Below are 13,277 nucleotides of genomic sequence, written 5' to 3' on the forward strand. Positions count from 1 at the left end.
CAGTGTGCAAAAAACAGAAGTTGCTGGAAAAGCTCAGCAGATCTGGCAGCATCTGTGGGGAGAAATCAGAATTAACATTTCAGGTCCAGTGATTGTTCCTTATAATCTTATGGGTCACCTGATCCAAAACATTAATTCTGATTTCTCTCCACAGATGCTGCCAGACCTGCTGAGTTTTTCCAGCAACTTCTGTTTTGGTTTTGGATTTACAGCACCCACAGTTCTTGTGGTTTTTGTTTCGGTTTGAAGCATAGTCTCTTTGCAAAAACACTAAAAGCTACACTTATTCACAGGCAGCTCTTTCCAGGATGAAGGAATATGTCCACGTGTTTCACCTTCTCCACTGAGTGTAGGCTGTGGAAACAACCAATTCCTGCACCATCTCCATGGCAATATCATGACCAATCAAGCATCAAGTTTGAATTTAATCAATTAACACTCTGGTCCTCTCTCAATCAATCCTCACAGTCGCTCATCAACTCCCCCTCCTCAGGGTATCTCCTCATTCAGCCCCTCTCCCCACTCTGTGCAATATCTCCAGGACAACGGGCCCATTTTCTCCTCTTTACACAACTATTGGCACCAATTTTACAGCTTGATCGCTCCTTTACAGCCAATGGCATTCCCTTTGTATTATATCTTAGACACCCCTCACAATCTATTCTAATTGTTCCTGTTCCCCATTGGTCTACAGCAGAAAAAGCACCATTTTCCAGTTCCTTTCAATTTCAAAGGAGAGTCATATTGGACTTGAAATATTAATAACTCTATTTCTTTCTCCACAGATACTCAGTATCTCCAGCAATTCATTTTTTTATTAAAACTTCATGTCTCTTGTTAGCAACATTAATGTTACGTTGTGGCCATCACAGAAACGTGGACAGAAGAGGGACAGGAATGGTTGTTGGAGGTTCCTGGTTACAGATGTTTCAGTAAGATTAGGGAGGGTGGTAAAAAAGGAGGGGGGATGGCATTGCTAATTTGAAATGGTATAACGGCTGCAGAAAGGCAGTTAGAGGGAAATTGCCTTTGGAGGTAGTATGGGCTGAAGTCAGAAATAGGAAAGGAGCAGTCACCTTGTTGGGTGTTTACTATAGGCCCCCCAATAGCAGCAGAGATGTGGAGAAACAGATTGGGAAACAGATTTTGGAAAGGTGCAGAAGCCACAGGGTCATAGTCATGGGCGACTTCAACTTCCCAAATATTGATTGGAAGCTCTTTAGATCAAGTAGATTGGACGGGGCGGTGTTTGTGCAGTGTGTCCAAGAAGCTTTTCTAACTCAGTATGTAGATTGTCCGACCAGAGGGGAGGCCATATTGGATTTGGTACTCGGTAACAAACCGGGACAAGTGATGGGCTTGTTAGTGGGTAAGCATTTTGGTGATGGTGACAATTCTGTGACTTTCACCTTAGTTATGGAGAGAGATAGGTGCGTGCAACAGGGTAGATTTTACAATTGGGAGAAGGGTACATACGATGCTGCAAGACAGGATCTGAGGAGCATAAGTTGGGAGCATAGGCTGTCAGGGAAGGATGTCGTTGAAATGTGGAACTTTTTCAAGGAACAGACACAACGTGTCCTTGATATGTATGTACCTGTCAGGCAGGAAAGAAATGGTCGTGTGAGGGAACCTTGGTTGACAAGGGAGGTTGAATGTCTAGTAAAGAGGAAGAAGGAGGCTTACATAAGGTTGAGGAAACGAAGTTCAGACAGAGCGTTGGAGGGATACAGGATAGCCAGGAGGGAGCTGAAGAAAGGGATTAAGAGAGCTAAGAGAGGGCATGAAAAGTCTTTGGCGGGTAGGATCAAGGATAACCCCAAGGCCTTTTATGCGTATGTGAGAAACATGAGAATGACGAGAACGAGGGTAGGTCCGATCAAGGGAGTGGGAGACTGTGTATTGAGTTGGAAGAGATAGGAGAGGTCTTGAGTGAGTACTTTTCTTCAGTATTTACAAATGAGAGGGACGGTATTGTTGAAGAGGAGAGTATGAAACTGACTGGTAATCTAGAGGAGATACTTGTTAGGAAGGAAGATGTGTTGGGCATTTTGACAAACTTGAGGATAGCCAAGTCCCCCGGGCCTGACGGGATATATCCTAGGATTATATGGGAAGCAAGAGAGGAAATTGCAGAGCCATTGGCAATGATCTTTTCGTCTTCACTGTCAACGGAGGTGGTACCAGGGGACTGAAGAGTAGCAAATGTTGTGCCCCTGTTCAAAAAAGGGAATAGGGATAACCCTGGGAATTACAGGCCAGTTAGTCTTACTTCGGTGGTAGGCAAAGTAATGGAAAGGGTACTGAGGGATAGGATTTATGAGTATCTGAAAAGACACTGCTTGATTAGGGACAGCCAGCACGGATTTGTGAGGGGTAGGTCTTGCATTACAAGTCTTATTGAATTCTTTGAGGAGATGACCAAGCATGTGGATGAGGGTCGAGCAGTGGATGTCGTGTACATGGATTTTAGTAAGGCATTTAATAAGGTTCCCAATGGTAGGCTTATGCGGAAAGTCAGGAGGCATGGGATAGTGGGAAATTTGGCCAGTTGGATAGAGAACTGGCTAACCGGTCGAAGTCAGAGAGTGGTGGTAGATGGCAAATATTCAACCTGGAGCCCAGTCACAAGTGGAGTTCCACAGGGATCTGTTCTGGGTCCTCTGCTGTTTGTAATTTTTATTAATGACTTGGAAGAGGGAGTCGAAGGGTGGGTCAGTAAATTTGCAGACGATATGAAGATTGGTGGAGTTGTGGATAGTGAAGAGGGCTGTTGTTGGCTGCAAAAGGACTTAGATATGATGCAGAGCTGGGCTGAGGAGTGGCAGATGGAGTTCAACCCTGTCAAGTGAGAGGTTGTCCATTTTGGAAGGACAAATAAGAATGAGGAATACAGGATTAACGGTAGGGTTCTTAGTCAGGTGGAGGAACAGAGGAATCTTGGGGTCTATGTTCACAGCTCTTTGAAAGTTGCCACTCAGGTGGATAGAGCTTGTAAGAAGGCCTATGGTGTATTAGCGTTCATCAGCAGAGGGACTGAATTCAAGAGTCGTGAGGTGATGTTGCAGCTGTACAGGACCTTGGTACGGCCACATTTGAAGTACTGTGTGGAGTTCTGGTCGCCTCATTTTAGGAAAGATGTGGAAGGTTTGGAGAGGGTGCAGAGGAGATTTACCAGGATGTTGCCTGGAATAGGTCGTATGAGGATAGGTTGAGAGTGCTAGGCCTTTTCTCATTGGAACGGCAAAGGGTGAGGGGTGACTTGATAGAGGTTTATAAGATGATCAGAATAAGATGATAAGAATAGATAGAGTAGACAGTCAGACTTTTTCCCCAGGTACAACAGAGTGTTACAAGGGGACATAAATTTAAGATGAAGGGTGGAAGGTACAGGGATAGGTTCTTTACCCAGAGAGTGGTGGGGGCATGGAATGCGCTGCCTGTGGGAGTGGCAGAGTCAGAATCATTGGTGACCTTTAAGCAGCAATTAGATAGGTACATGGATAGGTGTTTAAGCTAAGACAAGTGTTCGGCACAACATTGTGGGCCGAAGGGCCTGTTCTGTGCTGTATTGTTCTATGTTCTGTCCGATAGATCAACGCTAATTGTTAAAACATATAATACCAAGAGCAAGCACTCCCAACCCATTCCGAAAATCAATTTAATTGTATTGAAGCCAACAGCAAAAAAATTCAGGCAACTGGAGAATTTCATAAATCATGGAGTGTTGAGAGATCTTGCCAAAATAGAGGAGCTATTTATTTACAAGGTACAGCCGAGGGAAGGCTCGATATTCAGGCTTTATTAAAAAAAAATTGCATTTACAAAAGATTTCCTACTTGATGGATGTGTGCTGGGTGGAAGGGCTTCCAGACACATACAGGCACCACCTGGAGAACACAGCCGTGACAGTTCCCAAAATATTTCATCTGAACTCTGTTTATTTACAATTCCAAAATAAAACTCTGCACAGGAAATTTGGGGATGTTTTGCCAGTTGGATGTGAAGAGGGATTTCCAAGATGTCTGTATGAAGGAGCCACACTCCCTGCTCATTATCGGTGAGAAGCTGATCTGACCAACAGCTCTCAGGCTGATCTGAAGTGACCTCCTCCCAAATCCAACTCCCACTTTGTTCAGGCTCTGAGGCTGGTTTCACTCTGGCTGGAAACATTCTGCAGTATGCTCTGTTACTCTGTGCACACAGCCCACAATCAGATACCTGTCATCCTGCATTCATTCCTGGGCATCACTTAACTCATGAAAAACTAAGTTTGTGCATGCATCATTAACTCCTACTGTAGAGTCTGTGGACACCTCGTGACTAACAGACTCGGTCAACACTGACTAGTAACACCTGCTTTGTTCCACAATGGCCAGGGAGGTAAGCTGCCTGTATCCTTTTATACAGTATTAAACACAATCCTGTAATATACAGGAACGTTCAAGCTAGAGCCAGTTTATAAAAGGCAAGCTGGATATGTACACACGCTGTCATCCAAAGGGGTATCTATCAAAGGCACAGGCAGGAACTTTACGTGCATTAGATGCAGTGCCATAATCGAGGCTGCGTCCGACACAAGAACTCTGCACAGTGTTTGAGGGTGGGGGAGTAATTTTACACAGCAAAACATAAATAAATCAGCAAGACAGACTGGGCCATCTCAAAAAAACCCTAGTTAAACCCAGAAAATACAAGCACGCAGCTGAGGATCCGGCACGAGGGAGGACTGCATTTGGTCATGGCCTGATTCAAAAACAAAGGGAACTTAAAGGAGTCAGCTGTGCCCACGAGCGAGCATCCTGTGCTGGTGTAGCAGTCAAATACTTTAGTGCTGGTTGGAGGACACAAAATCATCCACTCCTGGAGAATGAAGAGGTTACTGGCAGGCACTGTTCCTTGCCCGAGTTGAGCCAGCACGAGGTGGCTGCGTGTTGGGGCGCTGCGCCATTTCTCAGGTTTCACTGCTGCTGCTGTGCCCTCTCCCCAGAACCTGCATGTTTCCTTATGCCCTGCTCTAGTCCTTCCAGAGCAGGTGTCAGGTTTGCTATCCCTCATGTGCTTGCTCCTCCAGAGGAACCACAGGCGAAAAAAACCAAAAATGACCCCAGTGTGACTGAGAATTTCAAAGAATTCCTTGTAGCAGCACGGTCAGACCTGCCGACTGCTGGAAGCCTTGTAGAGAGCTGGTCAGCTGCTTCTAGTGGTTACCCTCATCCCACGCTGATTCATTCAACTGTTTCAGGACCTTTCGGATCATTTTCTCTAACTCTTTCCTAGATTTCTGTTCCTCCTCCAGACTTTGTTTCATCCGTTTGTTTTCCTGGAAAAGAACAGGATAACAGTTTATCACAACAATACTGGGCCCCTGGAATGTGGCTGACAGAATTGGAGCAGAATTCTGTGTTAGATCGTGATTCTGACCTGTTTCAGCTCTTGAACTTCATCTTTCAATGCATAAACTGTGTCGACAAGACTCCTGACAAATAACACAAACAGTTATTGAGTTACTCAGAAAAACAACTGGCAAAGCCACAAGGTTTTCAACAGCTGAGTACAGACATCACAGAGGCATAAAAACAGAGCTCACTCTCTGCATCTTGACCAGAGCCAATAATCACAAAGTTTCTAAAAGACACAACCTCAACTCCCAGTGGATATTTATGCTGTGAGATTCCAAGCACCTTTCATTCCCAAAATACAAGACAATCATCTTCATAACCTGTAAAACCCCTCACTTTTCCTTCTTTTTACACTGACCAATCCTTCTGATACTTCCTCATCATCGTAATCCCACTTTCAACTCTTCAGTGTCTCTTATTACATTCTAATTCGACCTTATCCCTGTGTTATTGGTGAATGTGTATATATAGCAGAGGTGCTGTTTTTCCAATACATTTTGTTCTGAATCCTTTCCCCAGTCATACAGTCTTTAAGGCTAAGACAGCCAGAATGGAGCTGACCCACAAATAATACATCATGTTTTCTCATATCTCCCACGGTGAACCTGGAGGTTATAAATGCAGAATTCTATTAGCCTCTTCCCACTTCCTTTCATATGCATGTTCCCATCTTTTAAACCTTGTACTTATGTCTCTCTCTTTCTCTATAAGCTGCTGAATTAATGTTAACTCTCGCACTGAACAATCTGTAAACACAAAGCTGAAAGAAGAATGATCATCCACCTTCCCATAATTGTTCTCAAATCTCTCCATGCCCTCAACCCCATGCCCCTGTAACCTCCTCCCTCTAAACATTCAGGCCTCTCGATCCCTCCCAACTTACCTCATCTTTGTATTTCCTCCCCAAAACCTCGGTTTCCGTCTGCTCCTGTAACTAGCTCCTTCACACCCATCTCTCCAACCCACCAGGTTCCAAGACTTCCAAATGTGGTTTAGTGTCAAACTTGGTTTGGTAATTAGAGTGACAGATCCCTACAGCATGGAGACAGGCCCTTCGGCCCAAACTGGCCCATGCTGATCAAAATGTCCATCAACACTAACCCTATTTCCCTGCACTTGGTCCATATCCATGTATTTGTCCAAATGCCTTTTAAATGTTGTTAATGTACCCACCTCAACCACTTCTGCTGGCAACTCATTCCATATGCTTACCACCCAAAAAGGATGCTCCTCAGGTTCCCTTTTATTCTTTCCCCTCTAACCTTAAACTGATGTCCTCTAGTCCTCGATTCCCCAACCCTGGGAAAAACACTGAGTGCACTCACCCTATCCACGTCTCTCATGATCCTATTCACTAATATAAGGTCCCCCCTCATTCTCCTATGCTCTAAAGAAAATGTGTCCTAGCTTGTCCAATCTCTCCCATAATCCAGACTGCTCAGTCCTGGCAACATTTTTAAAAATCACACAACACCAGGTTATAGTCCAACAGGTTTATTTGGAAGCACTAACTTTCAGAGCGCTGCTCCTTCATCAGGTGGTTGTGGAGTAGGACCATGTGACACATACATCCACAAGCACTAAGAAAGCTAGTGCTTCCAAATAAACCTGTTGGACTATAACCTGGTGTTGTGTATGATTTGTAACTCTGTCCACCCCAGTCCAACACCGGCACCTCCACCTCAGGGCAACATCTCGGAATCGTTTTTTCTTCATTAAAGTCTTCCCCTTTCTACAGGAATCAATCTTGTTCTGCCAGCTTTAAAATTGAAACCTGAGCTGACATTGTCAAACTTTAGAATGCACAAATCTTCACTTCTCCCTTCTCTCCTCCTGAAGCTCATCTGTCAGACAGGAGAGGCTCAGCCTACTGGCGTGAAATCAGGAAGACCAATGCCCTCTCTCTAGTTACAATTCACACTCTTTCACAAAACTGCAGTGAGTGGGAAAGTTTACAGGAATGAATTGTAATGACTGTAAAGGTAAAGGTCTCTTACTTCTCCTCTATCACAGTTTGCCCATTACTCTTGGTTTCCTCCACAATTATTTTCTCCTCTTCGGGAAGTAATACCTGTGGTACCGACTCCTTCCGACAAACTGTGAAGGACAGGACAGAAGGTTAACGTTTGCTTAAGTTTATCTGTTTCAGTCAGACACAGAGCAGGCAAGCCTGGTGTCTTTAACTGGGTTAGTTGTAGAGGCTGAACCAATGACTTCATGTTTCAGGCCGGTGGAAGGGATTCTGGATTAGTGGTGCTGGAAGAGCACAGCAGTTCAGGCAGCATCCAACGAGCAGCGAAAAGCCCTTCATTTGCCCGAAATGTCGATTTCGCTGCTCGTTGGATGCTGCCTGAACTGCTGTGCTCTTTCAGCACCACTGATCCAGAATCTGGTTTCCAGCATCTGCAGTCATTGTTTTTACCTTCGTGGGAGGGATTGGCAATCAGCCAGAAGCCCTATCCCCAGCCACTGTTCTGCCTTCCCTTCCAGCAAGTACAGATACCAGGCAGCACAACACACAATGGCAGGCAGCTGTGACGCTTTCAACAATCCAGCTGGTCACCTGGAGATTGAGGATGGAATGGAATGGTAGCACCAATGCAGTGATATAATAACAGAGTCAATGCATGTATTGTGGGAAAACAGGAGGGGGGACGGGGGGGGTCAGGAACAGAAAAGAACTTCAATCAAAAGATTTACAGACTTAAGAGCATGGAAGGAGGCATTTCCATGCACGGTGTCTGTATCAACTCTTCGTAATAGCTATGTAACTAGCTGCACTCCCCTGACCAACGTATTTATGATTGTAGAGATGGAACAGGGCAACAGAATAATGACAGCCAACTCTGGGTCTGCTTCAGCTCATCAGCTGCTGGAAGTCTCAGCCATACCTTTGTTAGCTCTTCCCTCAGCTATTCCAAATGTTCCCTTGGCTGGCCTCTTTCTCACCCTCCACAACCTAGAGCTCATCCTAAACCCACCTGGATGTTCTGACTCACACTAAGACCATTCCTCTGTCACCCCATGCTGATGACTTGTGCTCGTTCCTAGTTTAGCAACTCCTCAACTTTGAAATTCAATTTGATTTTCAAATCCCACCAAGGCCTCACCCCTCCCCATCTCTGAACTCTCCTAAAGTTTGACATTTCTCCAACTCTGGTTTCCCATATGTCCCTCACTATCATTGCTTCCCCATGGCTCATCCTGGTTTTAGCCTCATCTCGAACTTCCTCCTTTCATCTCCCAGACTCGCTTCTCAGAAATGCTCCTTAAGAAACTACTTCCTTGATCAAGCCGTAGTATACAAGGCCACAGGCCACATGCTGGAAGCTGGGATGAAAACAGATAAATGCTTAGTGATGAGTGACTCAGTCCAGGGCCAAATGTTGCAAACCCTGCACAACACCTAGCCTTAGACTGACATTCAGACAGGAACCTGGCAATGACCATCACCAACAAGGAAGAATCTAATTATCAACCATTGACATTGAATGGCAATACCATCACTGAACTCCCCACTATTAATATCCTGGAGGGGTTGTCATTGACCAGGAACTGAACTGGACTAACCACAGTGGCTACAAGAGCAGGTCAGAGGCTAGGAATCCTGCAACAAATAACTCAATTCCTGACTCCCCAAAGCCTGCCCACCATCTACAAGGCACAGCTCAGGAGTGTGATGGAATACTCCCCACTTGTCTGGATGGGGGCAGCTCCAACAACACTCAGGAAGATCGATACCATCCAGGACAAAGCAGACCACTTGATTGGCACCACATCCACAAACATCCACTCCCTCCATCACTAACACTCAGTAACAGCAGTGTGTACTATCTACAAGAGGCACTGCAGAGATTCACCAAAGATCCTCAGACAGCACCTTCCAAACCCATGACCACTTCCATCTAGAAGGACAATAAGCAACAACATGGGAGTGCAATCACCTACGTTTCCATCCAAACCAGTCACCATCCTGACTTGAAAATCCTTCACTGTCGCTGGGTCAAAATCCTGGAAATCCGTCTCTAAGGGCATTGTGGGACAACCCAACAGCACATGGACTGCAGCAGTTCAAGAAGGCAGCTTACCCCCACCTTTTCAAGGGGCAACTAGAGATGGGCAATATATACTGGGCCCAGCCAGCAGCACCAACCTTGATTAGTGAATAAATGATGCATTTTAAAATTCCTGTCTGTTTTATCATCGTTCCAAAACCGCTGCCTCAGTTTCAAGTCTCCCTCCTTTATTTTTATCTATTCTTGTGTATTACTCACTGGTGGAACAGGGAAATGTGCTGGAGGATAGTGCAGGCTGAGGGGAGATAGATGCTAAAGTATTGTATTGGATCTGGTCTGAGTTACCAATGCTAAGATACAGCACAGACCAAAAGATACAAACTACGGGACCTTAGCGACCGAGCAAGAAGCAGCTGTATATCTGAACTAATCAGCTCAGTGCTGAGCAGCAGGCAGAGAGAAGCCGTCCCGAATTTGGACAGCCAGGTTTGGGGTACTGCAACTGTACTCCCTTTGGCTAATCTTGTCCTTATTTTAAAACTGCACCTACTAACTCTTGTCTCACCCATCATGTCCAGCACCCTCGGAAATGTACAGGTTTCATTAAGATGCCCTCTCAGTTTTCTAAACTCCAATGGATACACGCCCAACCCATCCCATCGTATCCTTCAGTCAAGTGAACTTTCCTGGATAGCTTCTACTGTCATCAAGGCAAAGAGACTGAAACTGTAGACAGCACTCTGCGTGATCTCACCACCTCTCCTCCACCTGCAGTAAAACTTCCAGACTTTTAGCTTCTATTCTCTATGCAATAATCACCAATGTCCTCCTTCCCTCTCTCAGCACTTGCAGCACTTGCACACAAACGTTTTAAGGATTGTGTCAGGACACCCAGATCCATCTGCACAGCCACACTCTGCAATCACTCTCCATTCAAATCTGCCTATGTGACAGCTATGACTCCAACCACACCGTTTCCCACTGATTCCAGTTCTGTTCAGCCTCCTTGATCCCACACTCAGTCAAATACAGCCTTGACATCAAGGGCTGTCACTGTCTCATCACCTCTGGAATTCACTTATATTTGAGCCAAGGCTGTCATGGGGTCAGGAGCTGAGTTCTGAAGAAGTCATATTTGACTTGAAACACTGACTTCAACATCCAGGCCACCTATAAACAGAACTTTAAACAATTAAATTCTCACTTGCCTGAGCTGTGAGTCTGCTGTAGGTTTGCACTTGTGCAATATGCCTCTATGACTTTGAGTATCTGTGCATCTTCTTCCAAGGCTGCTGTACCTGAGGGAACCAAAAATGAAAAAGTGTTTGCTGGTTTCTCATGCTAAGACCTCAAGAGTTGACCTGTCAAAGTGTGGTTTCAAATCTGAGCATGTGGAACAAAGTTCAGCTATAAAGTAAAAATGACAGTTTTAAAATTACATTGACAACAGATGTTTTTGATCTCCACATACAGGTGCAAACTGGTGAACAAATTAATTTAAAATGTCAAAATGAGCATTTTTCTTTACAAAATTATCACTTGCTCTTGCCTTTTGTAGCTCCTGCAGTTATCAGCCATGATTCAGAGGGTAAAACCCTTGCCTTGGGGGTCAGAGGGTTGTGTGTTCAACTCTCAATCCAGGACACAAGCACAAAAATGGAGCAGACACTCAAGCAAGCAGTGTAGAGGGACACTGTACCTGGGGAACATCCCTCTGGGGAAGGCAGTGTAGAGGGACACTGTACCTGGGGAACACCTCTCTGGGGAAGGCAGTGTAGAGGGACACTGTACCAGGGAACACCCCTCTGGGGAAGGCAGTGTAGAGGGACACTGTACCAGGGAACCCCCCTCTGGGGAAGGCAGTGCAGAGGGACACTGTACCTGGGGAACCCCCCTCTGGGGAAGGCAGTGTAGAGGGACACTGTACCAGGGAACCCCCCTCTGGGGAAGGCAGTGTAGAGGGACACTGTACCAGGGAACACCCCTCTGGGGAAGGCACTGTAGAGAGACACTGTACCTGGGGAACACCCCTCTGGGGAAGGCAGTGTAGAGGGACACTGTCCCTGGGGAACATGCCTCTGGTCTGACCTCTCAGCTGCACATAAAAGGTTCATGACACTATTGTGTAGTGGTGCTGGGAGTAATCACTGTTCCTGCCAACATTTATCCCTCAACAAACATCGGTATAAAAGTTAGAAACTGCGTGGGTACCATCACACCATTTACTGCATGCAAACTGACTCCTGCACTTCTTACATTACTACAGCAACTACACGGAAAACAAGTGTCGAATTGAATGTAAATTGCCCGTCTCTAATTCCGAGATAGTGATCTCTCGATCTGGATACTCCGTTCTTGTGGAATATTTTCTCAGCATCTACCCAGTCAAGCTCTTTTAAGAATTCTGTAGAATTCCGAAGAAATGTGTCTGGACTTAATTCTGTTTCTCTCTCCACAGATGCTGCCAGACCTGTTGAGTTCCTCCAGTGATTTCTGTTATTGCTTCAGTTTTCAACATTTGGAGCTTTTCGTTCTATTTACCGTGTTAAGAATTCCTCGGGTTTCAAATGCCTCCCATTTTTCCAAATTCAAAGGAATTAAGACCTGTTTTCATAACCTCTCCTAATATGCAGTTCCCTTACCCATAAACCAGTCCAGGTAATCTTGATCACATTCCCCTCAAGGTCAGTATATCTTTCCATAGGTAAGACGACTAATTTTTGTTCATTCATTTATGGGGTGTGGGCATTGTTGGCTGAAGTAGCATTTATTGTCTGTCCCTAATTGCCCTTGAGAAGCTGCCTTCTTGAACTGCAGTAGCCCATGTACTGTAGGTAGACCCACAATGTCCATTGAAAGGGAATTCCAGGATTTTGACCCAATGACAGTGAAGGAGCAGTGATATATTTCCAAGTCAGAATGGTGACGGCTTGGAGGGGAAGTTGCAGGGGAGAACATTCCCATGTGTCTGCCGCCCTTGTCCTTCTGGATGGAAGTGGTCATGGGTTTGGAAGGTCCTATCTATGCATTATTGGTGTTTCTGCAGTGCATCTTGTAGATAGTACACACTGCTGCTACTGAGCGTCGATGTGGAGGGAGTAGATGTTTGTGGATGTGGTGCCAATCAAGTGGCTGCTTTGTCCTGGATGGTGTCAAGCTTCCTGAATGTTGTTGGAGCTGCACCCATCCAGGCAGGTGGGGAGTATTCCATCACACTCCTGACTTGTGCCTTGTAGATGGTGGGCAGGCTCTGGGGAGTCAGGCGGTGAGTTATTTGCTGCAGTATTCCGAGCCTCTGACCTGCTCTTGTAGCCTCTGTGTTTATGTGGTGAGTCCAGCTCAGGTTCTCTGAAGTAAGGTGGCAGTGTCTGAAGGAGGCAGAAGATAATCTGAGCATGTTTCTGTGACTGATACAATGGTCCGTTAAATCAGGGAGATCGGAGCTGCTCAGGTCTTCTGTGACTGCAAGTGATTACCTCCCTGTCACTCTTTGTATTTCTGTTAAATATCACTATTTGCTTCTGAAATCACCTTTTTTTTGCAGATATTATCAATTTTTTTAGATTAGGTTAGATTCTCTACAGTGTGGAAACAGGCCCTTCGGCCCAACAAGTCCACACCGACCCTCTGAAGAGCAACCCACCCATTCCCCTACATTTACCCCTGACTAATGCACCTAACACTATGGGCAATTTAGCATGGCCAATTCACCTAGCCTGCACATCTTTGGACTGTGGGAGGAAACCGGAGCACCCGGAGGAAACCCACGCAGACACGGGGAGAATGTGCAAACTCTACACAGTCAGTTGCCCGAGGGTGGAAATGAACCCGGGTCCCTGGCGCTGTGAGGCAGCAGTGC

The 13,277-nt window shown here is 45.6% G+C and overlaps 1 protein-coding gene across 2 annotated transcripts in view; it reads right to left on the reverse strand.

Annotated features, from left to right (window-relative positions):
* Positions 1-3,647: 3,647 nt before the first annotated feature.
* Positions 3,648-13,277, reverse strand: part of arhgef6 (Rac/Cdc42 guanine nucleotide exchange factor (GEF) 6) — a 168,081-nt gene continuing 158,451 nt past the window's right edge. For both annotated transcript variants that reach the window (XM_060832383.1, XM_060832382.1), the window contains 4 exons: positions 10,627-10,716; positions 7,400-7,499; positions 5,425-5,479; positions 3,648-5,323 (listed from right to left, as the gene is read on the reverse strand). In XM_060832383.1, coding sequence (XP_060688366.1) covers positions 5,201-5,323; positions 5,425-5,479; positions 7,400-7,499; positions 10,627-10,716 — 368 coding nt within the window. In that variant the 3' untranslated portion in view covers positions 3,648-5,200. The remainder of the gene's footprint in view (positions 5,324-5,424; positions 5,480-7,399; positions 7,500-10,626; positions 10,717-13,277) is intronic.

The sequence above is a fragment of the Hemiscyllium ocellatum genome, chromosome 11 (genome assembly GCF_020745735.1).
Source record: "Hemiscyllium ocellatum isolate sHemOce1 chromosome 11, sHemOce1.pat.X.cur, whole genome shotgun sequence".
In the NCBI taxonomy this organism is placed as follows: Eukaryota; Metazoa; Chordata; class Chondrichthyes; order Orectolobiformes; family Hemiscylliidae; genus Hemiscyllium; species Hemiscyllium ocellatum.